Here is a 27,497-nt window from a genome sequence, read left to right as displayed (position 1 = left end):
GGGAATTGAATGTGTAAAAATATATTATAAACCAGTGTTTCCAAGTGTGTCTCTAGCTGTTGCAAACCTAAAACCCCAAGCATGCCCAATAGTAGTGTTTCAACAGCTGTAGGCACCCTGTTTGTGGAACGCTAGTATACACACATTAGTGTTTCCAAGGGTGAATCCACCTGTTGAAAAACTACAATAATTAATCTACTAGTAAAAAAAAAAGAAGAAAATCACACTTTTGAGTTTTAAACATAAAAAAATGTATTTATTTTTTTTACAACTAGAAATATAAACCTTCAACATTACAAAATATATTAAACAATATAATATCTGGAGCAAAGATAATAATAAGTCAAAGATATTTTATATATAAAACCAAACTGTATCTAAAATCTAGAACGGTGCCTAGCAATGATTTCTTTCTTTTCTGGTTTAGCAACTGATGCAATAATTGATGGTAAGGAGGATCTTTTATCAGTCTATTCTAATGGAAGGTTCCCAGAAGGTTCCCAGCTGCAGCATCAAAAACTTTTTTCATTATTGTGGAAATAAAATCCTGTTTTGTGGGCTCATAGATAGAACGGAGGAACCATTCCTTTCTAGCTTTTGGTAAGCGACGTTGTATCGCGGAGTGCCAACCGGTCCACTACTTTCACATTGTTTCTTTACCACCGCTTGTGATCTGTTCACATTAAAATTATGGTCCAGAGCTGCAAGCTGTGTCCTTGCTATCATTCCATTCGCACTGAAATGAAGCCTTTTTGGTCTGTACTTAGTCAGTGCGCTGTGGAATACTTCCAAGTCTCCAGTATGACAAAAATAGCTTATTTGGCGTAGGTCCTTTTGTAGCCTATTGTCTTTTATCATTTTTTTTAGAGCCTCAAAACTTGCACCTTCTTCGTCCAGCCATTTTTTTGGGGTCTCTACCTCTTCATCCAGAACAGCATGCTTACAACTGGTGTATTGTGAATTGTCATCCTCCCATGTGTGGATGTCTCTCACATGGTCCAGAACCGAATTCAACCGTGCCAATAGTTCGTCTGGATATTTCTTGCATGTATTTCCGCTCCACCAAATATGATTTTTAATTGGGGAAATCCACTCTGTTAAATCATTACATTGTTTGCGTTTACTGGCTGCAAGTAATGTTTTCCCAATAGATTTCACCAGGTGCCACACATCAAATTCATGTTTTATATCAGAGTATTCCTCCCGTAGCATTTTGCGGATAGCAACATGACGATCCGTACAAATCATGAATATTTTGACATAATTTGATAATAAATAATCAAGAGCATTTCTACAAGCAATTTTCTCTAGTCCAACAGAGGACACCCCGGAGCCAATTTGTTGAGTGTCAAATGATAACATTTTATTTGTTTCTACATCCATCAATGTATAAATGCAATATTTCGCATTGTGCCCAGGAGAGTCACACTGGCCATCTCCTGCAACACAGATTGATCATTTGGAAACTTTTATTAACTCTTCTTGTTGATGGTTTATCCCAACATTATTAATAGAAGGAAATATATATTGGTTCTGTATGCGATAATATGTAGACTCAGAAATACCAGCCAAATCCAAAATTTAAAAAAACTGGTTTATTTTGGCAAAGGTATTGCCCCTTGTGATTATTGCTGTAGCAAGTTGGATGTTACCTAAAGGCTTTTTCTGCAGGCGCGGCTGGCTCTGCCATAGTCGCCTATAATGATTTTTTTTTGCATTCCACATATACAGTTACATATGAACCCATTTGTTTTTTTATAATTCTTTCTATACTTGCTGAACAATTTGCATAGGCAGGACAAGGAAGCATTTTAATTAGATTGTCCAAGCAGCTTTCATATACTAGAAATTTTCTTTCTTCAGATGGATGTTTTTGTACATTTAGATCAGTCTCTGTGTCACTGACCATCTCCTCTTCTCCATCATCTTCGGATGAACACAGTGAGTACCCTTCATCACTGCTTGAAGGACTCTCTTCCCTGGACACATGAAAAGTAGAGTCTTCCTCATCTTCAACCGTTGTGATAGAGGAAAAAATTGGTTCTTCTTCTTCTTTCTTCTATTATAGTTGCAATGTAATTTTTTTTTTCTCACCATGGGTTGAGTAGATTGAATGGGCCGAATTGGTGATATTGTCAATTCTGTCAGTAAAGTTGTTTGTAAATTCGGAGGATCTGTTGCTTTATGCGTTTCAGGAGCATTACTAGAACAGGCCAAAGATCCTTTTCCTGTTGGTATCATTTTTTGTGGTGTAGATGTATAAATCTTGGGTCCACGGACTGGTACAGAAGTCACTGGTCCAAAAACAAATTGTGGCCTACTTTTGGATTGTATTAACCTTTTTTCTGTCCATTAGTCGGGAACACTGAATTTTTCTTGATGTTGTTTTAGGAGTTACTTGAATGCCTTCATTAAATGTTGCCCAGAAACGGTCAAAGTTTGTAGCTGAATCTGTGGTACTGAAACGAGTGGCTGCTTGTTCAGGTTGGGTTGGATTTATATGTGGTACCACTTGATTGCAGGTTGGACACATTTCTCCAGCATTAAATTGACTAGATGATGCACCATCCCCATCTAATCTTTTCCTCTTGCTCGATGGTGCAGCATGCCTTGTAAAAATACTTGGTACAGCTGTTGGTAACAGCCTCCTCTTTCCAGTTTTAGGATTCCGAATGTAACATGATGGTGCAAAATGCAAGGAGCAGAGCCGATATGCACTGGTTTTTGATTCGAATATAGTATCCACTAATTTGTCGATATTTCCAAAATCTTGCCCGGTGGCTAGCAGCCATAACTTTATGCGATCCTTTGCTTTTGTAAATGAATGGAGAGCAAATTCCTCTTCTCCTTCTCTGCACCGTGGAGTACATCCCGTAACAATACAGGCAGGCATTCTCTATGGGAAATAGGCAAATTAGAATTATATCTTTATAATGGTTTGCAAAAAACAACTTGTATCAGTCAACATTATAGACATTATCAATTGTATGTGAAACATTACATTAGATATCCTGTACTGATCCTGAGTTATATCCTGTATTATACTCCAGAGCTGTACTCACTATTCTGCTGGTGAGGTCACTGTGTACATACATTACATTACTTATCCTGTACTGATCCTGAGTTATATCCTGTAAATCTTTTTATTATAAAAATCTAAAACATAACAGACATAATCAATAATACATAACATAAACTCAGCTTACATGCGCCATAAATATGAAACAAAATAAGACAAATTGTCATTATAACAAAAACTAAACTTTTACCAGCCAGTCCAGTTTCAACTAAAACTAATTACGTACACGTATATATAAACTAATGAAATAATATGTGTACCCCAACACCATACATCACACCAAACTCACACCAATTACACAAACAAAAACTCTGCCAGGCCCGGCAATAGGAAATAAAAGCCGTCCAAACCTGGACATAATGAAAATATTGACTAACAGGCAGCAGATACATTACAGACAAAACATACATATAAACATACATATAAACATACATATAAACATAAACATACATATAAACATACATATAAACATACATATAAACATACATATAAACATACATATAAACATACATAGACTTTTTTTTTTTCCTTTTCCTCTCTCTCTCTCTTTCTCTCTCTCTCTCTCCCTCTCTCCCTCTCTCCTTCTCTCTCTCCCTCCCTCCCTCCCTCCGATCCCACACTCACTCATACCCATCCTCACCACCATCATTAGCGGATATCACACTCATACCCATCCTCTCCTAATATATATTAAAAAAATTTTTCAAAACAAATAGATCCGGCTGCCTTAACTAAAACGAAAGGTAACTAAACATTAATAAGCATACATATACGGTAATACAGAAATACAGGTAAATGAATAACAATAACAACTCTTTCACTATCTAATCCCAAAGCCCCTCCAGCCCCTCTTGCCATGAGATGGTATAAATGTCCAGTCCAGTCCATAATCCACACCAGGAGCCGGGCATCATGGAGTCCAATATTGTTCATCAATGGCTCCACCCAGCTCAACTCTTACCCCCCATTCCCCCACCCAACCTATTCTATAGCCCCCTATATACATATATACAAGAAAGTAAAAGCAAGGCCTATTCAGCCATGCCACCAAAAGGTTTGCCACACAACATAATTACTTAAACACATACTATACACTTATTAACATAAACATAACTATATACATAACAGAACTATACATATAACTACATTACTATATACATAACATAACAATTGTAAGGCCCAAGTTCAGTTACCTGCAAGCCCTTCATACACTCATTTCTCTAAAACAAAACAAAAAGCTAAAGGTGACATGCGCCAGCCCTCCACCGGGATCAGAGTATGGCAGACCAGATACCAAATAATTTTTAAACCTATCCCTCACCTACTTTCCCTAGACTCACACTATCGCTGCCCCTAAAGTTTAAGCTGTCCCTACACACTGACCCTACACTGACCCTACCACTCTATCCATAACCAGAATTAAGGTGCCTCCCCCAAAGGGTTCAGCATCTAGGGCACATCAAATGAAAACCCTCTCCATAGGAGAGAAGCCCTACTTGTACCCAATCTGCCATACTCTAAAGACCTGATCTTCCCAAGGTCACCAGTGATATTCCTACAGACCTCCACCTCGGAGAGGACTTTTCGCTGTGTAGATACTAAACACCGTGCATTCCACGTGTGATACCTAACCACTAAGCTAACTAAAAATAATGTGCACCGATCTCGGCCACCCAGGATCTTGAATGCTCCATAAGCCCACTCCGGATAGGCAAGGCCGGCAAGTTGACTCCAGCCGATGGAAGCGCCCACCCGGTTGTAGACCCCTATACTAAAGGGACAATGAAGCAGGAAGTGGTCCATGCTTTCCAGCGTGTTCCCGCACTCTTCTCGGGGACAGTCCCGGTCATCAGAGCTCCTACACTTCAGGTTGTCCCTTACACATAGCTTCCCCTGAAAGCAGCGCCAGGCCAAGTCCCAAAACTTCTGGGGGATCCGTTTCGAGTTCAAAAGACTTAAACCAACCCTCAGATCCCGACCTGGGCAGTCCCTGAGCGCCAGAGGCTTCTGGAAGTGGGTCAACAGAACCCGTTTGTCAAGGGAACGCCTTGACTGGGTCCTGATCTCCCACACTCCCAGACCCCACCGACGTAACGCCTTCAGAGTCGGGGTAGCGTAAGCCGGAAGATATCCATGTGGTGTACGGAGGTCCTTCACTTGCCCTCCTGTCTCCCATTCCTGGAAGAAAGGCCGAAACCACTCCCTGCAGGAGAGTACCCACGGAGGAGCCCTCTCTTTCCAGAGGTTTGCGATGTTGGCTTTCAAGAAGGTGTTCGTTAAGAACACCACAGGGTTTACCATAGATAAACGCCCTAGTCTCTTCGTGCGGTACGTAACCTCCCTCTTGACTAGGTTCATCCTGTTCCCCCATAACAGTTGGAAAAACAGGCTGTAGATCCTAGTGTAGTAAGCCTCTGGCAAGATACATACGCTGCCCAGATAGATAAACAAGGGGAGCAGGTACGATTTGATCAGGTGTACCCTTTCCCTGAGGGTCATAGACCAACCCTTCCACTGGTCCACCTTCTGAGTGGCATCCTGGAGCTTACCATCCCAGTTTTTGGTGGGATAATCATCCTGGCCGAATGTGATGCCCAAAACTTTTGCTGACTCTTGGAGCCCTGGAAGGGTGTCCGGGAGATCAAACATGGGATCCCCCCCTCCCAGCCAGAGACTTTCACACTTATCCCGATTGATCTTGGACCCGGATGCCTCCGAGTAACGATCCACCTCCGACATCACCACCTTGACCTCCACCCTCGAGGAGACGAAAATGGTGACATCATCAGCGTACGCCACCACTCTCTGGGCGACATCCAGCTCCGCCAGACTCATCCCGACTCCCGCTAACGGCCCACAATCTACCCTCCGGACGAAGGGATCGATTGCGAACACGTATAACAGCGGGCTCAAAGGACAACCCTGACGGACTCCGGACCCCACCTCAAAAGAGCGGCCAGACCAACCGTTCACCAGTGGGAAACTCTCTGCCCCTGCATATATGGTGACAAGCCAATTCACAAAAGTACTCGGTAAGCCATATATCAGGAGGACGGACCAGAGGTACTCGTGGTTCACCCGATCAAATGCTTTGGCCTGATCCAGGGACAACAAGTACCCCTTCCAGAGACCCGCACTACTCCGCTCCACTGCCTCCCTGACACTGAGGACAGCACTTAAGGTGCTTCGGCCCGGAACAGAGCAGTGCTGGGCCCCCGAAAGGAGCCGGGGTGCAAACTTCACCAACCGATTAAACAGTATCTTGGCCAGAAGCTTCCTGTCCGTATTGAGAAGAGCTATGGGTCTCCAATTCTCAATCCGGCTAGGATCTTTACCCTTTGAGAGAAGAATCAGGGCCGACCTCCTCATTGACTTTGGCAGAGTGCCCGAGGAGAGACACTCATTAAATACCTCAGTCAAGAGGGGAGCTAAAGACTCCTTAAAGGTCCTGTACCACTCGGATGTTAAGCCATCCGGACCTGGAGACTTCTTAGGGGCAAGCCCCTCGATCGCCAGTCTCACTTCCTCTTCCCTGATTTCTTCTGCCAAAACATCAAGAGAGGGGTCTACCCCTGGCTCAGGAATGGTTTCAGCCAGGAAAGCCGACATCTTGTCCCGATCTAGATCCTTCCTCCCCAAGAGGTGTGAGTAGAAGGATCTGACAACCTCCAGGATCCCTGATCTGGACCGATTCAGAGATCCCGTACTATCGATCAGTCCTGAAATGACTTTACTACTCACTGACATCTTACAGTTTCTGTAAGGGTCGGGCGAGCGGTACTTCCCGAAATCCCTCTCAAAAACCAAAGATGCGTGCCTATCGTACTGACACCTCATCAGCAAGGATTTTACTCTGGAGATATCCTCTCGGCTACCTCCAGTCGAGACAAGGAGCTCGAGTTTCCTCCTCAGACCCTGATACAGGCGATACCTGTTCAGGGACCTGAGGCTCGAGAGCTGGCGGAAGAACCCCGCAACCCGCTTCTTGAATATCTCCCACCACTCTGACTTACTACTACAAAGGCCCAGTAAAGGTACCTGACTCTGAAGAAAATCCTCAAAGGACTGTCTTATCTCCGCTTCCTCCAGGAGGGACGAATTCAGCTTCCAATAACCTTTACCCATCCGGGGGGTCTCTGAAACATTCAAGGAAAACAAAATCATACAGTGATCGGAGAATTCCACCTCAATCACGGACACTGCGGAAGAGACGGCTTCCTCCTTTAAATAAAACCTGTCTATCCTAGACCTGCAGCTACCTCGATGATAGGTGAAACCCGCGTGGCCTGAGGGCCTCCGGATGTGGGCGTCCTCTAGGCGAGCTTCCCTAACTATGCTATTGAGGGCTGTACTATCATAAGCCAGCGGACCATTGGAGCCTCTCCTATCTTGGGACCTCGTGACAGTATTGAAGTCCCCTCCAAAGATCACTTGCCGACTTGTAAAAAGGAAGGGCTTGATCCTCATAAAGAGGCTTTTACGGTCCCACTTTGTTTGTGGGGCGTAGATGTTAATGAGCCGGAGCTCTTGCCCCTTCATGAGGACATCTAAGATCAGGCACCTCCCCATTTCCAACTCGATAACCCGTCTGCATTCAACAGGAGCGGTAAAAAGGACCGCCACCCCACTATATGGCTCAGCCGCAAGAGACCAGTGGGAGGGGCCGCGCCTCCACTCTCTCCTGGCTTTTACCAGGGAGGCTAGATCTGACAACCTGGTCTCTTGCAGATACAAAATGTCGGCTTCAACTCGGCCGAGAAAATCAAAGGCTGCAAATCTAGCCATATCAGACTTAATGCTGGCACAGTTAATGGATGCCAGCGTCAATGGGGTGAGTGCCGCCATCCTGAGTGATCGAGTTGGATGGCCTATCCCCTTTACCTCTTACCCTTCTTCTTCCCCCCTTCCCCATCAGAAGAAGACCCCCTTTCCTTCTTTTTAGACCTCTTTAGGGATGCTGACATATCCATCCCACGATCCTCATCTCCTGACCCAGGGGCCACCTGCCCTCCCAAGGAAGTTACCTCAGAAGGAACAGGCTCAGCACCTCCCGGAGGTTCCTCCGCCTCTGAACAAAGACTCTCAGCCTCCCCCTCCAAAGAAAGGGAAGAGTCCTTGCCAAGGGCCCGATACCTATTGGATAGAACGATCAGAGGGGGGTTGGTCAGGCTTTTCCCAGGCACTTGGCCTGCAACACCGGAGGAGGAAGATGATGCCCTGAGTACCCTCTGGCCCTGCCTCCTTCTGCCGCACTTTTGTTTTTCCTTTTGCCCTTTCCCATCTTCCTCATCCAAACTTTCATATTGAGAGGAACTTGAGGAAATGGCCCTATTTGCCTCCTCTTTACGAAGTTTCCTTATCTCTTCACCTAACTCGGCGTCCCCAAGAGCCTCAGCTGTCTTCTCTGAGCCAGCGTCGGGAGCAGGATCCCGGACTACACCTTCTACCAGGGAACTTTCAAGATCCCTGCTCCTTCTGCGCCTCTCCTCCCTCCTAAGCTTAGAGGGGCTCTTGTTCTTAACTTTCTTCATTGGCTCTAGTGCCCCTTCTCCTCTGCTGGTCCCCACCCCAGATGAGGCAACCTCACTGCTCTCCCCATCCCGGGTGGTCACAGCATTGGAGAATGAGCGGGGACAGCGGCTAAATGGGTGACCAAGGTCACCACACAGGTTACAGCGAATCTGGCCACAGGTGGCAGCCAGATGACCCTCCGCACCGCACAATGCGCACATCTGCTTAGTGCAGTTTGCGCTAAAGTGTGTGGGATCACCACACTTGTGGCACAGCTTCGGCTGTCCCTGGTAAAAGACTTGGATCCTATCGCGGCCGAGAAAGGCGGCTGATGGAATGTGTGCGACAGTGTTACCTGAACGGCGGAGGCGGACGGAAAACATCCAGGCTCCAGACCAAATGCCATGTTCATCCAATAAAGAGACTCGTTACGTGTCAGAACGGTCACTTTCTTGACAAAACTCTGGCGGGATACCGCCTTCACAGCGAAATCCTGCCAGACAGGCTCGTCCTTCACCAGTGCGTGATTAGACCAAAAGAGCTCAAGCCCTTCTGGCTTCACAAAACTGATGTCGAACTCAGAGGTACCGAAGGGGTGGATCAGAGCAAAGATGTCATTAGCCCTGAATCCCATCTGGAAAAGAAGCTCCACAACTTTTGCCCTAGAAGGGCATGCATCACCGCCTCTCCATACCAGACGGGCCACATTCCTCCGGCCACGCTCCTGCCCGCTTGTTGGAAGGGACCAGACCACCTCCCCATTATGCTCTCGGAATGCCCCCAGTCCATGTCTTTCTATCCAAAAAGACAAGTCGACCTCCCGGTCCTCTACCTGGAGCGTTCTATCCCCTCTCCTTAAAGCCTCCAGGAGGCGCTGTTGCAAGTTACCTTCCCCTGGATTAAGAGATGAGGATCCCCTGGGACCCCCAGCAGCGACATTAGCATAACTCCTTTTTGGAGCAGTCGCTACCGGGGGGGCAGCCGGACCGACACCACTCCCCCCAGAAACAACAGTAGAGGCAGTAACATTATACATAACACTTGTGCCTGTCTCCTCCTGCCTAGCTGCACTGGACTGGCCGGGATGTAATCTTGCTGGCTTTATGATGCCGGGCTTTACACTTGCATCATTGGCTTCATTGGGCACACTCAACCTTGCAGCAGTCTTCCCTTTAGAAATATCGGAAGAAGCTGCTTTGTCGCATACTTTGCCCTCGGCCTCCGCCAATACCTCGGCTTCAATTTCTTTAACTGCTACTAACATTGCATGGGTTGTATCATGTCCATGTTCCTGTGGTACCAGTCCTCCACCGCCAGCTCCACCCACAGCAGCCCCACCACAGCGCCACAACTCAAAAGAGCCAGACACCGCTGACTGGGCCGCCGAGAATGGCGCTCCGGTTCCAGACACCTGGACACTCCCCCCTGTGCCTGCAGAGGAGTGCCCTGCAGTGCCAGACCTGTTCTGGGAGCTGCCCTCTCCCTTGTCTTTATAATTGCCCGGCCGCCCGAGCTCCATACCAACCTCTGCCACCTGGACACTCCCCCCCTCACCTGCAGAGGAGTACCCCGCAACGCCAATATCCCTTAACTGGGGACATGCTACCTTGTCCGCAACACTGTCCGGCCCCTTGGCCGTATCTTTGCAGGTGCTGGCCCCGCTACTATGACAAGCGAGGTCAGCGCTTTCCCCCATCTTTACTGTATTATCCCCGGTGTTCTGGCCCCGCTCCACATTTGCAGAAGGGGGGACAGGCAGATTACCAGGGTCTGCACCCTGAACTGACTTTGCAGCCAGCCCAGGGTGCACAAAAGGAACATAAATCAGGCTTACTTGCTCAGATGTTTTTTTCTGTCTTTTCTTCTTCTTTTTTATTATTTGTTCCTCTCCAAGGTCGTCGCCAAAACTAAAATTATCCAAATGCATGGGGGACTCCATCTTTACAATTTGTGCCAGCAGGGCGCCACCACAACCCTCCTCCTCCTCGCCAGCACTCTCGCACGATGAAGGTGGTAATGCCACTTGTCCTGCAGGTAGACTTGCTTGGGACATGTTCACACCCTGCATTGGCTGCGGCTTGGCTTCCACAGCTTCCCCACTTGCCAGCACCTTAGCCTCTTCAGCCTCCATTTCTTGGACCTCATCCTCACTACTGCTCTCATCTGCTGAACAATCACCCCCAATCTCCTCTTCTTTTACTGGGGATTTCATCCTGGAGGAGCGATCCTCATTAAGAAGTTTCTCCCTAAATAAATCGCTTCCCTCCAGGACAGCCATTCTCCTCAGCTCAGTCTCCTCCAGCTCCAGCCTCAAGGACTTAACCCTTGCAGAGTACTCTGGTTTCCTCCGCTTGGTAGTTGTGCTCACCTGATACTTTGCAAACTTTAGCTCCTCTCTCAGCTCCCTCAGCTTCTTCCCAAGGAGTTCGTACTCACCAATCTTGGCAGCAAGTCTGGAGCTGTATGTCGCCATAGACTCCTTGGGTCTTCTCTGTCCCCACTGCTCCACAACCTGGCTCTTGGAGGAGCTCTTCTGTGCTGCAGAGACCTTCTTTAAACCTGTCTTGCTTGCAGGCTTTTCTTCCTGGCTGAGAGCCTTGCGGCTCCCAACCACTGCTGGAGGGACAGAATCCACATCGCTGCGGACCCTGCCAGATCTTCTAACCCCTCCAGCCGGGGCACTGGCTGGTAGCTTTCCCTCTACACCCCTCGCCAGCCTGGACCGAGGAGTGGAGGTCAGGGGATTCATGCTGATGGCTCCCCCAGGAATCTGCCACCTTCCTGGGAAAGCAGGTGGAAAAATCAGCCTCTCTCCTCTGGAAGTCTGGAGTCTCAGGAGCTCAGCAACAGACACACCTAGCGACCACACCCTCCAGAGCTGTACTCACTATTCTGCTGGTGAGGTCACTGTATACATACATTACTTTACTTATCCTGTACTGATCCTGAGTTATATCCTGTATTATACTCCAGAGCTGTACTCACTATTCTGCTGGTGAGGTCACTGTGTACATACATTACTTTACTTATCCTGTACTGATCCTGAGTTATATCCTGTATTTTACTTCAGTGTACCTGTCTGATCAATGTTCTATGTTGCTCAATACCTTATCCTGATAAAGTACATATACTTTTTATGTGAATACAACCTACATTTCTCTGAGAATTAGCTTTTTTTTCTGATATAACTTAATTTTGCCCAACAGAAGCAGGGGGGGGGGGGGGGGGCGCGGGTCTCTCACTGTGATAACAACTCCCCCTCCTCCCCCTCCCTTACTCTCCTCAGTCACCATGTGCCTACAGCTGTGTTTCTAACCATGGTGCATCCAGATCTTGCAAAACTACAACTCCCAGCATGTCAGAAGGCTAACCGGGCATGCTGGGAGCTGTATTTTTGCAGAAAATGGAGGCACTGCAGACCTGTCAATCATGAGGCAAGTCCATGACATAGGTGCTGATGCAGGGACAAAGCCAGGCTGGAATGTATCCTAGGAGGCAGGGGGCAGGTTTTGGATTTTTCACTATGAAATACTGAATTTTTTTAATGACAGCAATTACACAAGCATTTGATTTAGCATGCTTTACAACATCTCATACGTTTTTACATCTGACAGTGCCCATTCCAGAGCTGTACTCACTATTCTGCTGGTGAGTTCACTGTGTACATTTATTATTTTTAGGTAAGGCTGGGTTCACATATCATTGTTGGACATCACCGTTTCCCTCTAGCGCGCACTGGAGAGAAACCGTTCCAATAATTTATCCAATACGTCAGATATAAACCCAGCATAATGATCCGGACTTATTAATCTCAGAACGGACTCGTGACTTATCACAGATAAATTAATACCAAGAGGGGGAAATAATGAATCATGACATGAACTATTTTTGATCACACAAGAGAAAAAAAATTGTCCGTATTGTTTTCTGTCACTCCTGCTGTATCACCAACTAAGGCTGGGTTCACATATGTCCAGAATAGGGGAACTCAGCCTAAATCTCAACACAATTGTTGTCAGAACAGGTGACAACTTGTCATCATTTGTGGGGCATCCGGAATCCATTGATTATGGGCAATGAACAGGAGAATGCAGAAAGCTGCGTTCCCATGTCCAGTGCCCTCCGGCGTGTCCAACCATCCTGCTTAAAAATTGAGACGCCAGATGATTGTGAACTGTCTAAGGGTTCAATCACATATATCAGGCGTCAGGAGGGAAAGTGATGCTAGAACTGATCCCATTATTTTATATGGGACTGTTCACAATCATCCGGCGTCTCAATTTTGACGCCAGATAGTTGTACACGCCTGAGGACACTGGACATGGGAACACAGCTTGCTGCATTCCCCTGTTCATTGCCCAGAATCAATGTATACCGGATGCCACACAGATGATGACAAGTTGTCATCAGTTGTGGCATCAGTTTAGTCGAGATTGCCGGACATATGTGAACCCAGCCTTATTGTGTGTTCTAAAATGGTTTAGACTTGTTTTTCCTAAATGATGATAGTCCAATAAAAAAGGTATTACAAGATACTGCTACTTGAAAAGATTTAGAATTTTGCATCACTGAACTAATAGGGCAACTCAAATATAGTTTATATATATATTTAGTATTTGTATGCAAACCAACCTGTATAGATCTGTGGTCGTCAAGAACCAAACAGCAAAATCCAAGTCAATATTAACCTGAAAAAATAGAATAATAAATATAAATATATATGTACATGTTTTTATCTGTCTCTCTGTTTCTCTCGGTATTTATAATAAAAAAAATATTTTAGGTTTTTGAAAACTTACCTGAATAAATAAGGTGTTGATCTTTCTCTAAATCCAACACAGGAAAATTCTTTTTCAAAGATACTATGAAATATAATATAATAAAATAATAATAATACACAATTTGCAGCACTGATATGATAAGTTACTAGACATTGTAAATATGGGTTAAGTTAGGAGTTTTTATTTCCCTGGTTTTGTAGCATACATTTGTCTCAGAGTTTGTCTCAGTTGCTGTTTTTAGACTAGTCATCGCAACGTTTGCTTTATAAGGGTTTTCACATGGATCATACCAAGTCATGGTTACAATTGATATAATGCAGTGGTCATGAATTTATCATGTGAGACTTTATCATGTCAGTTAGTCGCACCTTTTGGCGCTACTTTGGTAACATATGCGCAAATCTAAACCAGCACTGGCTTGGCTTACAGAACTGTGGGTGGACCGCATTTATAAACTCATTCGGGGACATTTATCATCGTTGCTTTGATAAGCGAGTTCTGTAGTCATTTTTTTCTTGCTTTTGCTTATGTATGACATTTATCATACTATCACAGGGGGTTGATAAGCAAAAACCAATTAATGACTACAGAAAACCACTTTGAATCTTTAAAAAAAAAAATGTGCTATATATATATATATATATATATATATATATATATACACACACACACAAAACAAAAGGGAAGAAGCAGCACAACTCAGAGATGCCAGATGCAAGCCGGTGTAGTCTCTGGTCAGGAGTCTTTGTACGGATATCCAAAAATGAGAAATCCAGCAGCACACCAATATAGTGAAAAACTGTTTGTGAAGTTTATTCACCCATAGTCTTACTGTGGGTGAATAAACTTCACAAACTGTTTTTCACTATATTGGTGTGCTGCTGGATTTCTCATTTTTGGATATATATATATATATATATATATATATATATATATATATATACATACACGTGTGTGTGTGTGTTTATTAAAAAAAATTTAACACTGTTTTTTTCTCCATAAATGTAAATGTAATTTTTTTTTTGTTACTTCTTATTTCAGATGTGTGTATCCTGTGGACTCCTTTGTATTCGGTGGACTACTTTGATGACCAGCATTTTTCTTTGCTTGATGTTAATAAAATGGTTAACGAGGGCTTGTGGGGGGGAGTGTTTTTTTGTAATAATTTTTTTTTTTAAACCTGTTGTGTTTTTATGTTACTTTACAGGCTTTGTAGGGGAAGCTGTCTTATAGACGGAGTCCATTACTAAGCCAGGGCTTAGCGTTAGGCACAAAAACAGCTAACGCTAACCCCCAATTATTACCCCGGCACCCAACGCCACAGGGGTGCCGGGAAGAGCTGGTACCAGCAGGCTCGTAGCGTCAAAATTTGCGCTCCTGGGACTAGGCGATAAAATGCTGGCGTTATTTAGGCTGGGGAGGGCCAGTATCAATGGTCCTTGCCCACCCTGGTAACGTCAAGCTGTTACTGTTTGATTGGTATTTGGCTGAGAATAAAAATAGGGGGGACCCTATGTGGTTTTTTTTATATTTAAAGGGGTACTCCGCCCCTAGACATCTTATCCCCTATCCAAAGGATAGGGGTTAAGAGGTCAGATCGCCGCGGTCCCACTGCTGGGGAGCCCCGGGATCCCCGCTGCGGCACTGCGCTATCATTACAGCACAGAGCGAGTTCGCTCTGTGCGTAATGACGGGCGATACAGGGGACGGAGCCGCATGACGTCATGGCTCCGCCCCTCGTGACATCACGGCCCGTCCCCTTAATGCAAGTCTATGGCAGGGGGCGTGACAACCGCCGCGCCCCCTCCCATAGACTTGTATTGAAAGGGGCGGGCTGTGACATCACGAGGGGCGGAGCCGTGATGTAACGATGCTCCGGCCCCTGTATTGCGCGTCATTACGTGCAGAGTGAACTCGCTCTGTGCTGTAATGATAGCACAGTGCCGCAGTGGGGATCCCGGGGCTCCCCAGCAGCGGGACCGTGGCGATCTGACATCTTATCCCCTATCCTTTGGGATGTCTATAAGATGTCTAGGGGCGGAGTACCCCTTTAATTATTTATTTAAAAAAAAACGAATAGGGTCCCCCCTATTTTTATTCTCAGCCAAATACCAACCAAACAGTAACAGCCTGACGTTACCAGGGTGGGCGGGGACCATTGTTACTGGCCCTCCCCAGCCTAAATAATGCCAGCCTGTTACCGCCTAGGCCCAGGAGCGCCATTTTTGACGCTCCGGGCCTGTTGGTACCGGCTCTTCCCGGCACCCCTGTGGAGTTGGGTACCGGGTTAATAATTGGGGGTTAGCGCTAGCTGTTTTTGTGGCTAACACTAAGCCCGGCTCAGTAATGGACTCTGTCTATAAGACAGTTTCCACTACAAAGCTGTAAAGTAAAGTAAGAAAAAAAACAACAGGTTTAAAAACAAATTTATTACAAAAAAACACTCCCCCCCCCCCACAAGCCCTCATTAACCATTTTATTAAAATCTAACAAAGAAAAATGCTGTTCATCGAAGTAGTCCACCGAATCCGAACAAGTTCACAGGATACACGGATCTGAAATGAGAAAAAAAAAAAAAAAACATGAAAAATGGGTTAGTAAAATGGTGGAGTAAATTTAGTCAATTTTTTAAGGTAGTTCCGACTTTTTATTGCGCAGTTGCGACTGTCGCAGTTAATAAATAGCGGACTAAAGTAAATTCCTTTTGAAAAAAATACTACGTAAGCAAGTTGGAATTTTTAACTAGACCCTAATTCATCATTCTTTGACAAGTCGAGATAAGAAAGTAGTCTGTAATGTTTCTTGCCATAAATTATCATTAGGTCAGCAGATTCTTCACTAGACATCCGGACATTAAAGGGTGCCAGTTAACCCTAGCTAGACTGGTTGTTCTTATCCCAGCGAGTAGAAGGGACAATAAGCAGCTATCTGTATAGTGTGTGGCCCCAAAAAAGGTAAGTGTCAATGCATCACCACCATTTAACTCCTTCATGGCTGACTGGGCAGGAGGTATATAATGTATAGCCATGGGCCCAGCTCCGGAGCAGGAGACGCATCAAATCTGGCATATCTTCTGCTCTTGTGCAGGAAACATCTTTCAGAGCAGGGACACCTGTCATTAAAGTGATAAGATTTGGAGGGGAGGGGGAGGCCGCTGCCAGTCTATGAAGCACAGTCAGGAGTTCAGCACGATTCATAGCCCCTAGGTCCTACCTGCTATCAGCATCTGGGACTCATTGCTAATGCCGGACATCACCAATGCCAAAAATCTATTTCCGGTAGCTCAGTGGAGCTGATAAGGACACCCACAGTGAAATAGCGGGGTCCTGGTCAGCTGAGAGAACGAGTGGAGGTCCCTAACCTCGCTCCACGCTGTCTGAACGACGCTCCAATCCTGCAGGCAGCCTCAGCATCACAGCATTGATCAGTGTATGTAATCTATAGATTCCATGTAATAGTCTACTACAGGGACTAAAAAACTGGGAATAAGGTAAAAAGAACATTAACTTAATGTGAATAAGCCCCTCCCCTAATAAACGATTAATCTTCCCCATTTACCAATTTGTTTTAAAATAGAATAATGTAAACAGGAATAGACCTAAACATATGTGTAACCGCACGGTCAATGGCGTAAACGTAAAAAAATACAACTTCATGGACCAGAAAAAAATTCTTAAAAAGCGATCAAAAAGTCTCATCAAAACTAAAGTGGTTCCGATAAAAATTACAGATCATAGCGCAAAAAATGACTTTCATACATCCCCGTATACGGAATAATAAGAGAGTTATAGGGGACAAGGTAGGACAATCTGATACAGACTCATTATTGTACAAAAAGTTAGAACTTTTTTATATTTTAAAAGTGTTAAAATAAAACCTATATAAATCATTTATCATTGTAATCATTTGGACCTACAGAATAAAGAGAATTATTACCGTAATGTGCACTGCGTCCAAACAGAAGAACCCAGATTAAAAAAATTACTTTCACCCAACAATACATATTTTTTGGGCCCTTGTTGTAGATTTTGAGGTAAAATGAGTGATGTCATTACAAAGTACAAATCGGTGGTGAAAAAAACAACAACAACAAGAACAAGAAGCCTCATATGGGTTTGTAAGGAGGAATTTGCAGTCATTATGGCTATTAGAAGGGAAAAAAATTTAAAAAGAGAAATCACTGTGTCCTTAAGGGGTTAAAACTCAAAACTACCGAGTCCTGAAGGGGTTAATAGTTCAAAAACCATCTGACAGCCTCCACATGTGACCACACACATACCTCCACCTGCAGAGCTGTACAGGAGCCACTTATAGGACCTGCATGATGTCACAGTCATGTGATCAGTCACATGGAGGAGGAGGAGTCACATGATCAGGGGCTGCTGCTCTAGGCTCATCTGCTCAGTGTATGCAGGACTCTGCAGTCACATGACCATTGTCACAGGTCCTTCACTCACAATCTCTTCTATCCTGCACTGCTGAGCTCCGCCCACTCCTGTCACATGATCCTCCCCACAGGTCCTTCAGCCACAGTCACATCTATACTGCTAAACTTCGCCCCCAAATGTACTGGTCACATGATTGTGACATCATCACAGGTCCTACACCTCCAGCATGTAGCAGATACAGAGCAGGTCCTGGTGGGGCAGTCACTGCTGTTGTGTGTGAAGATCTCTCAGAGCAGCAGCCTCTGATCATGTGACTCCTCCTCCATGTGACTGATCACATGACGGTGACATCATTGCAGGTCCTGTAAGCACACGGCTCCTCTACAGATACAGGTATGTGTGTGCGGTCACCATCAGATCAGGATTATTGGGGATGTTTATTATTAACCCTTAAGGACACGATGTATATTTACATTCTGTGCCCCATATGGGACTTTGAGGTGAGCTCAGGAGCTATAAGCAGCCAGGACTCACCACTAATGACGCTCATCTCCATTAACCCTTTAGATTCCATGATCAAAGTCGATTACAGGATCTAAAATGAGTAAAATGCAGTTGTTGGGGGGCGGAGTCTAGATCAGCTGAGATGACGGCCGGAGGGCCCCTTACCATGCTCTGTGCTCAGATCGGTGCTCTAAGTATACAGACACATCCACAGCCTGTATAAGCCGAGCACCTAGGGTTGCCACCCTGCCGGTATTTTACCGGCACAGCCGGTATTTTCATCTACATTCCGGGCCGTGCCGGTAAGTTTGGATGAAAAATACCGGCCATGCAATGGCCGGTATTTTTCATTCACTGACAGGGGCGGACGGAACAGCATCCCCAGAACAGCACTGCTTTCATGACCGGCCGTACAATGCCCAGGTCTGACACCAGCAGCCTGTGACAGGGAGAGCTCCGTGCGATGACAGGAAGAGATTGTACAGTGCTGGGGAGGGGGCGTGACCTCCTGTCTCCTCTCTCCCCCTCCCCCTCCTTCCCTCTGCCCGTGCAGTCTTACAACCCTCCATAGGCAGAGCAGGGAGGGGAGAGGCCGTGTATCCTGTCTCCATCTGCTGCGCAGGGCCGGTGAGTGTCTGTGTATATATGTGTCTGTGTATATATGTGTCTGTGTATGTGTCTCTATGTGTCTGTGTATATATATATATATATATATATATATATATATGTGTGTGTGTGTGTAGGGGGGGGGGTAAACTGCCTAATCTGGGGGACATCTATGCTGCCTAATCTGGGGGACATCTATGCTGCCTAATCTGGGGGACAACTATGCTCCTAATCTGGGGGACATCTATGCTCCTAATCTGGGGGACATCTATGCTGCCTAATCTGAGGGACAACTATGCTCCTAATCTGGGGGACATCTATGCTCCTAATCTGGGGGACATCTATGCTGCCTAATCTGGGGGACAACTATGCTCCTAATCTGGGGGACATCTATGCTGCCTAATCTGGGGGACAACTATGCTGCCTAATCTGGGGGACAACTATGCTGCCTAATCTGGGGGACATATATGCTGCCTAATCTGGGGGACAACTATGCTCCTAATCTGGGGGACATCTATGCTGCCTAATCTGGGGGACAACTATGCTGCCTAATCTGGGGGACAACTGTGCTCCTAATCTGGGGGACAACTGTGCTCCTAATCTGGGGGACAACTATGCTGCCTGATCTGGGGGACAACTATGCTGCCTAATCTGGGGGACAACTATGCTGCCTAATCTGGGGGACAACTATGCTGCCTAATCTGGGGGACAACTATGCTGCCTAATCTGGGGGACAACTATGCTGCCTAATCTGGGGGACAACTATGCTGCCTAATCTGGGGGACAACTATGCTGCCTAATCTGGGGGACAACTATGCTCCTAATCTGGGGGACAACTATGCTGCCTAATCTGGGGGACAACTATGCTGCCTAATCTGGGGAAAAACTACCCGGCCCTCCACAATATTTTTAGTTTCTCATGTGGCCCCATGGGATAAATAATTGCCCACCCCATTCCTCCTCAGCCCCGGACATTCCTTAACCTGGAGCCGCCCGGGGAAAGGAGAAAGTGAAGACAAGAGACTGGTGAGACCTCTCTGCAAAATTGTGTATTTAATGCAGTGTTTCCCAACCAGGGTGCCTCCAGCTGTTGCAAAACTATTACTCCCAGCATGCCCAGACAGCCTTTGGCTGTCCGGGCATGCTGGGAGTTGTAGTTTTGCAATAGCTGGAGGCACCCTGGTTGGGAAACACTGATTTAATGTTTTAATGTGTGAAACTATCTGCTGCGCTCTGTATCTAATCCTGTCATGTGCGATACTGTCTGCTGAGCCTGTGTATCTAAGCCTGTCATGTGTGATACTGTGAGCTGAGCCTGTGTATCTAATCCTGTCATGTGTGATACTGTGAGCTGAGCCTGTATATCCAAATCTGTCATGTGTGATACTGTCTGCTGAGCCTGTGTATCTAATCCTGTTATGTGTGATACTGTCTGCTGAGCCTGTGCATCTAATCCTGTCATGTGTGATACTGTCTGCTGAGCCTGTGTATCTAATCCTGTTATGTGTGATACTGTCTGCTGAGCCTGTGCATCTAATCCTGTCATGTGTGATACTGTCTGATTAGCCTGTTTATCTGACGTTGCGCTGGGGGACGTCACTTGTCATCAGAGAGAGCCAGCGTTGCTGTCGCGCACCACCACTACCGCCACCGCTGGCATAAATAGGGTTTTGGTAGGTATTCTCTAAATGTAATTTTTTTTGTGCGATATAGGAAAATTCCCCCCGCATATATATTGTATCCCTCCAATCCCCTATGCCATTTCTTAAACCCCCCCCTCCCATCCCCCATGCCATTTCTTAAACCCCCCCCTCCCATCCCCCATGCCATTTCTTAAACCCCTAATCCCTCAGCCCCTGTGCAATCTGGCCCCTCCCCTTTTGTAGCTCCACCCTCACATAGCCACACCCATGACCGGTATTTTTCTGAGGGAAAGGTGGCAACCCTACGAGCACCGATAACACTGATCACTATGGCAGAGCGTTATTCAGGGTTTGTAATAGAAGCCCCTCCCCTAATAAGTTTATATCCCATTTATGTAATAAAATAATGTAGGTGGGCGTGGCTTAGACATAGGTCACTTACCCGCCCATCCTGTCACCTGGTCAGTCTCTTTTCTCCGGGTATCAGCCACTTCTTCCATACAGGACTATGTAAGCATCAGGTTTTTTAAGTTTCTCCCGCGCCCCTATTATTACTATAGACAGTGTTTCCAAACCAGCGTGCCTCCAGCTGTTGTAAAACTACAACTCCCAGCATGCCCTGACAGCCAAATGCTGTAACAGCTGGAGGCACCCTGCTTGGGAAACACTGACTCCGGTGGTGGCTCAGACCCTGCGTGTGTAACGGTATATGATGCTCGGCCTCTGCTGCAGGTAATAGCAGGTTCTTCCGGGGGGACATATCACAATTCACATAAAATCCTGATGTAATTGTGATGTATATTGTGCCCCCTAGTGGACACATTTCACTATTCTTCATTGGACAATGTCATATTGAATCCCTCTATTCTTCTCCCTGCTCTGATGAAGACGTTCTGAATACACCGCAGCCTCAGAGATTAGGAGAAATGGATTCACAACGTCTTCAGCAGAGCAGGGAGAGCGACCTCAGAAGACCTGGAGGACCAGAGCGCCACCACTGGACGGGAGAGGGGAGTGCGCTCTAGTCTCTTATTTTACAGCCCTCGGACAATGGATTTTGTTTTATAGAGAAATCTGAAAACTCCTATAATGTCTCCTCAGATGTTTCCCCAGATTATCTCCAGGAAATGGATTTTATTTCTCCATAGAATCTGGTGCGGTTTATCATCATCCCCTCTTCTTCCCTTCAGGTTTCTCCAATCCAGGATCCTCTGCTGATATCTTCTATATAAGAGAATTCTCCTGGATGACCCATCAACCATGGAGAGAGACAGGAACAAGATGGCCGACAGGATCATAAACCTCACCCTACAGATACTCTTCCGGCTTACTGGAGAGGTGAGGGATTCTGGGAGTGATGTCACATGACCTCATTCTTATCTATGTAATAACAGATGGATATGACTGGAGAGGTGAGGGATTCTGGGAGTGATGTCACATGACCTCATTCTTATCTATGTAATAACAGATGGATATGACTGGAGAGGTGAGGGATTCTGGGAGTGATGTCACATGACCTCATTCTTATCTATGTAATAACAGATGGATATGACTGGAGAGGTGAGGGATTCTGGAAGTGATGTCACATGACCTAATTCTTATCTATGTAATGACAGATGGATATGACTGTAGAGGTGAGGGATTCTGGGAGTGATGTCACATGATCTCATTCTTATCTATGTAATAACAGATGGATATGACTGGAGAGGTGAGGGATTCTGGGAGTGATGTCACATGACCTCATTCTTATCTATGGAATAACAGATGGATATGACTGGAGAGGTGAGGGATTCTGGGAGTGATGTCACATGACCTCATTCTTATCTATGTAATAACAGATGGATATGACTGGAGAGGTGAGGGATTCTGGGAGTGATGTTACATGACCTCATTCTTATCTATGTAATAACAGATGGATATGACTGCAGAGGTGAGGGATTCTGGGAGTGATGTCACATGACCTCATTCTTATCTATGTATTAACAGATGGATATGACTGGAGAGGTGAGGGATTCTGGGAATGTATGTAGTGATATTAATGTGTCTCTCCATACACAGGATTACACAGTAGTGAAGAAGTCCTCTAGTGGGCGCTGTCGGGCCCCTGTGTGTGAAGGATGGGGAAGAACCCTAAGCCCAATCCCGGGGCCCCCACCTCACTCCCTGATACATGAGGAAATGGATGAACAGAAGATCCTAGAACTCATCAACAAGATGATGGAGCTGCTGACTGGAGAGGTGACCCTGCTGGGACATTATACAGTAATGGAGGGGTCTGGTGATGACTGGAGAGGTGACACTGCTGGGAATGCTGGGACATTATACAGTAATGGAGGGGTCTGGTGATGACTGGAGAGGTGTCACTGCTGGGACATTATACAGTAATGGAGGGGTCTGGTGATGACTGGAGAGGTGACACTGCTGGGACATTATACAGTAATGGAGAGGTCTGGTGATGACTGGAGAGGTGACACTGCTGGGACATTATACAGTAATGGAGGGGTCTGATGATGACTGGAGAGGTGACACTGCTGGGACATTATACAGTAATGGAGGGGTCTGGTGATGACTGGAGAGGTGACACTGCTGGGGCATTATACAGTAATGGAGGGGTCTGGTGATGACTGGAGAGGTGACACTGCTGGGGCATTATACAGTAATGGAGGGGTCTGGTGATGACTGGAGAGGTGACACTGCTGGGGCATTATACAGTAATGGAGGGGTCTGGTGATGACTGGAGAGGTGACACTGCTGGGACATTATACAGTAATGGAGGGGTCTGGTGATGACTGGAGAGGTGACACTGCTGGGACATTATACAGTAATGGAGGGGTCTGGTGATGACTGGAGAGGTGACACTGCTGGGACATTATACAGTAATGGAGGGGTCTGGTGATGACTGGAGAGGTGACACTGCTGGGACATTATACAGTAATGGAGGGGTCTGGTGATGACTGGAGAGGTGACACTGCTGGGACATTATACAGTAATGGAGGGGTCTGGTGATGACTGGAGAGGTGACACTGCTGGGACATTATACAGTAATGGAGGGGTCTGGTGATGACTGGAAAGGTGACACTGCTGGGACATTATACAGTAATGGAGGGGTCTGGTGATGATTGGAGAGGTGACACTGCTGGGACATTATACAGTAATGGAGGGGTCTGGGGATGACTGGAGAGGTGACACTGCTTGGACATTATACAGTAATGGAGGGGGTCTGGTGATGACTGGAGAGGTGACACTGCTGGGACATTATACAGTAATGGAGGGGTCTGGTGATGACTGGAGAGGTGACACTGCTGGGACATTATACAGTAATGGAGGGGTCTGGTGATGACTGGAGAGGTGACACTGCTGGGACATTATACAGTAATGGAGGGGTCTGGTGATGACTGGAGAGGTGACACTGCTGGGAATGCTGGGACATTATACAGTAATGGAGGGGTCTGGTGATGTCTGGAGAGGTGACACTGCTGGGACATTATACAGTAATGGAGGGGTCTGGTGATGACTGGAGAGGTGACACTGCTGGGACATTATACAGTAATGGAGGGGTCTGGTGATGACTGGAGAGGTGACACTGCTGGGAATGCTGGGACATTATACAGTAACACCACTGGAGGGGTCGGGGTGATGACTGTATCATTATGTGTCAGGTTCCTATAAGGTGTCAGGACGTGGCGGTCTATTTCTCCATGGAGGAGTGGGAGTATGTAGAAGGACACAAGGATCAGTACAAGGATCAGGTCATGATGGAGGATCAGCAGCCCCTCACATCACCAGGTAATAGACATGACTATATACACACGTCCTCTCATTATTTGTATGTAAAGAATGAATTCAGTCTCTGTATGTGTTCCCTACAGTCAGATCCAGTAAGAGAACAGCACCAGAGAGGTGTCCCCGTCCTCTTCTTCCACAGGATGATCAGGTAGATGGAGATATTCCCTATGATCTGTAGAAGGGCTGTGAAGCTCTTGTGGTCAGTCCCCTCACCCTCCATGACTCCTCATCTCTTGCTCATCTATAATCTCCCACGTGACTTCTACTGTCTAATGACGTTTACTATATTTCTTCCACATCTTATGAATCAGGGTGAAGATCCGAACAATATTAATGCTCCAGAGACAGATGTGAGCGGTGATGAGCAGTATAAGGAGGACATTCCAACAGGAAAAGATCTGAACAATATTAATGCTACAGATATGAAGGAAGAAGAAGAGACAGATGTGAGCGGTGATGAGCAGTATAAGGAGGACATTCCAACAGGAAAAGATCTGAACAATATTAATACTACAGATATGAAGGAAGAAGAGACAGATGTGAGCGGTGATGAGCAGTATAAGGAGGACATTCCTACAGGGAAAGATCTGAACAATATTAATGCTACAAACATAAAGAAAGAAGAAGAGACAGATGTGAGTGGTGATGAGCAGTATAAGGAGGACGTTCCTACAGGTAACCGCCCAGGTGAGTAGTAACAACTTAATATAGAGAAGCGTCACAGATTCTTCTGCTGTAATAATTGTGTAGAATTCTCTAATCTCTCTGTCCTGTCTCTTCCTGTATATTCTTCTATTCAGCCAAAATGCAAACTAATGTGATACTACAGCTGGAATATGGACAAGAAATATCCCTATGTGTACAAGGCCATCACGCCCGCTCCCATAGACTTAATGTGGGGGATGTGCCACTCTTGAATCGTTTTAATTCCTGTTGGCCCATGAGGCACCTCTTTAACTGTCCCAGGGGATCATTTTACACTGTGGTTTAGGGGTTTATTGTCATTTATTATTCACTGTAACGTATGTAATGCCATTTGTTGTTCTTCTGTGCGAATGGTTCTGTTACACCACACCTCTACGGTTCCTTCTAGGGATTTCCCGATTTTGTTCTATTCTTGCTGTTTAAGGGTAGTGGTTGGGTAATCTCCTCCGGTCATGAGTTTCCCCGTGTTTCACTGAGGGATCCCCTTCCTATAGGTACCCATCTAGTTATAGTTGCTGTAGGATTCCCCTGGAGGCCCCTCTTTACGTGTATATTCTTCCCCTTTTGTTTAAGCCCAGTTGATTGGTTTATGTTGGGGGTCTGGGGTGGGAGTTCTAGCCGCCCACATGTCCGAAAAAAGTAGAGTCCTTTACCCAATTTATGGCCGCCCCTATTCTATTCTGGGTATTGGTCCGTCCGGGGATTTTTATTTTTCTGTTCTTGCCCTCTTTCGGGTTGTCTTTGTTTGTTTCTGTGTTTTTGCCCCTCCCCCCCATATTCTTCTCATGATGTCAGATCCTTTTCTGTTTTACCTTCCTTGTATTTCTGGTTCCATCCAATGTTTCCTCCTCGCCTTCACCCATCTTTGGTCCTCTTGTCTATCATGCTCTCCTCACCCTTATAGCTATTGTCTCCTCAGTATATGTTCCCCGCTGCTCTCTCTTGCCCCCCGGGGGACCATGTGTAAGTTGGTGACGTGGAATGTTAAGGGTTTATGCTCCTTTCAAAAATGCATGAAAATTCTGCGCTTTTTGAAACGCCTGCGTCCGGACATGGTCCCTCTCCAGGAAACACATCTAACGGAGCAGGATTTTCAGAGATGCAGAAGTTGTGGGTGGGCAAGGTGTTTGGCAGCCCAGTGGCGGACGGCAAATCGGGAGTTGTAACGTTGCTTCACAAGTCTTTCTTGTACCACATTCTCTCACACGAAAGGGATGACGAGGGGTGTTTTTCTCATTTTCAACTAGTCCATAATGGTACCACATATCACGTTTATAATGTTTATGCTCCTAGTGGTGATAACTCTTCCTTCTTTGCATCTTTAGCAGATACAGTCAATAGCTCTAATGGAGCGCACACCATCCTGGGTGGGGACTTAAATACAGTGAATAGATCATAGACGCTCAGCTCACATATCTACCATCCCACATCAGAGTGACAGGGTCCTCCCTCCTTTCCTGACACAGACGGGATTGATAGACTCTTGGCGGCACTTCTCACACGTACAGGGTTCATGGTCTCGCATTGACCATTTCCTAGTCAGTCCCCTTGTGTGCTCTCGCTTGGGAGAAGTGGACATACGGGACCTGGTCATTTCGGATCATGCACTGGTGGTCTTGGAGCTCCTGCCATCATGCACAAAGGGTTCTGACATCTTGTGGCGGTTTTTGTCTTATTTAACAAAAGATTAATCTTTTCTAAGCCTTCCCCGGGGTGGCGGCTGGAATTTCAAACGGACAATGCATCCCACATTGACAATCCCTCTCTGTACTGGGAAACTGCTAAGGGATAAAATTATGTGTTATAGGAATACTCTGGAGGGTCATGCAATGGCAAGCGCAGCCTTAGCGGAAGCTTACTCCTACTTTTTAGAGTCCCCCACCGTAGATCATAAACTCAAGTGGCAGGCAGCAAAATCCTTGTATGAACTCTGGTTGGATAGGAAAGAGAGAATCCGTAAGTCTCACTTTGAAGTAGTTATGTATTGGCAGGGAAATAAGGCGGGACGATTGCTAGCGCTTATAGTGAAGGAGTCACGCATGCCTGTGCATGTACTGGCGTTGCGTGACTCAACGGAGCAAGTAACGCATGAGCCGCACTCAGTTAATGGCGTCCTGGACTCCTACTATGCTGCTCTCTATTCTTCTCCCCCCGCTCTGAGGAAGGGGCGCGGTTTCTGGAGGGGCTCCCCCTACCATCTTTATCTGATGAGCAGCAGCAGGAGCTCAACGCGATGTTCCAATGGAAGAAGTAGCCACTAGTATACGCGCTGTGGCAAATGGGAAAGCGCCAGGGCCAGACGGCTATCCTGGCAAGTTTTACAAACCCCTGATTGATCAGGTTGTTTCCCCCTTATGGCATATTTTAACAAAATTGCACAGGCGTACACTCTCCGGCTGCAAAACTAGCATATAATAAGGTACTCCCCAAGCCTGACAAGGACCCTTTAGAACCTGGTTCTTATCACTCTGATCAACCAGGATGTGAAGTTATT

At 46.1% G+C, this 27,497-nt stretch overlaps 2 protein-coding genes across 4 annotated transcripts in view; one reads left to right on the top strand and one right to left on the bottom strand.

Moving 5' to 3' along the window:
• The window catches only part of LOC130298197 (oocyte zinc finger protein XlCOF7.1-like), a 286,423-nt gene that overhangs the window by 8,049 nt on the left and 250,877 nt on the right, over positions 1 to 27,497 (top strand). The window contains exons 2-6 of the mRNA XM_056551114.1: positions 21,703 to 21,850; positions 22,571 to 22,750; positions 24,172 to 24,298; positions 24,382 to 24,446; positions 24,610 to 24,985. Coding sequence (XP_056407089.1) covers positions 21,773 to 21,850; positions 22,571 to 22,750; positions 24,172 to 24,298; positions 24,382 to 24,446; positions 24,610 to 24,985 — 826 coding nt within the window. The 5' untranslated portion in view covers positions 21,703 to 21,772. The remainder of the gene's footprint in view (positions 1 to 21,702; positions 21,851 to 22,570; positions 22,751 to 24,171; positions 24,299 to 24,381; positions 24,447 to 24,609; positions 24,986 to 27,497) is intronic.
• On the bottom strand, positions 480 to 18,125 carry LOC130298188 (uncharacterized). 3 transcript variants are annotated; one of them, XM_056551104.1, is made up of 3 exons: positions 17,651 to 18,125; positions 13,223 to 13,278; positions 480 to 2,896 (listed from the first exon to the last, which is right to left on the bottom strand). In XM_056551104.1, exon 3 carries the CDS (start codon positions 1,381 to 1,383, stop codon positions 529 to 531), a length of 855 nt encoding a protein of 284 aa, XP_056407079.1. In that variant the 5' UTR covers positions 1,384 to 2,896; positions 13,223 to 13,278; positions 17,651 to 18,125; the 3' UTR covers positions 480 to 528. The 3 variants fall into 3 exon arrangements, with proteins under 3 accessions (XP_056407079.1, XP_056407080.1, XP_056407077.1); XM_056551105.1 differs by lacking the exon at positions 17,651 to 18,125 and adding an exon at positions 17,585 to 17,639; XM_056551102.1 differs by lacking the exon at positions 17,651 to 18,125 and adding an exon at positions 13,390 to 13,910.

This window comes from Hyla sarda (genome assembly GCF_029499605.1).
Source record: "Hyla sarda isolate aHylSar1 chromosome 1 unlocalized genomic scaffold, aHylSar1.hap1 SUPER_1_unloc_4, whole genome shotgun sequence".
NCBI classification, from domain to species: domain Eukaryota; kingdom Metazoa; phylum Chordata; class Amphibia; order Anura; family Hylidae; genus Hyla; species Hyla sarda.
This window is presented reverse-complemented; position numbering and strand designations above follow the sequence as displayed.

Bases quoted from the DNA above. Each gene is read 5' to 3' on its own strand.
- LOC130298188 (XM_056551104.1), bottom strand. From the start codon at position 1,383: ATGGATGTAGAAACAAATAAAATGTTATCATTTGACACTCAACAAATT.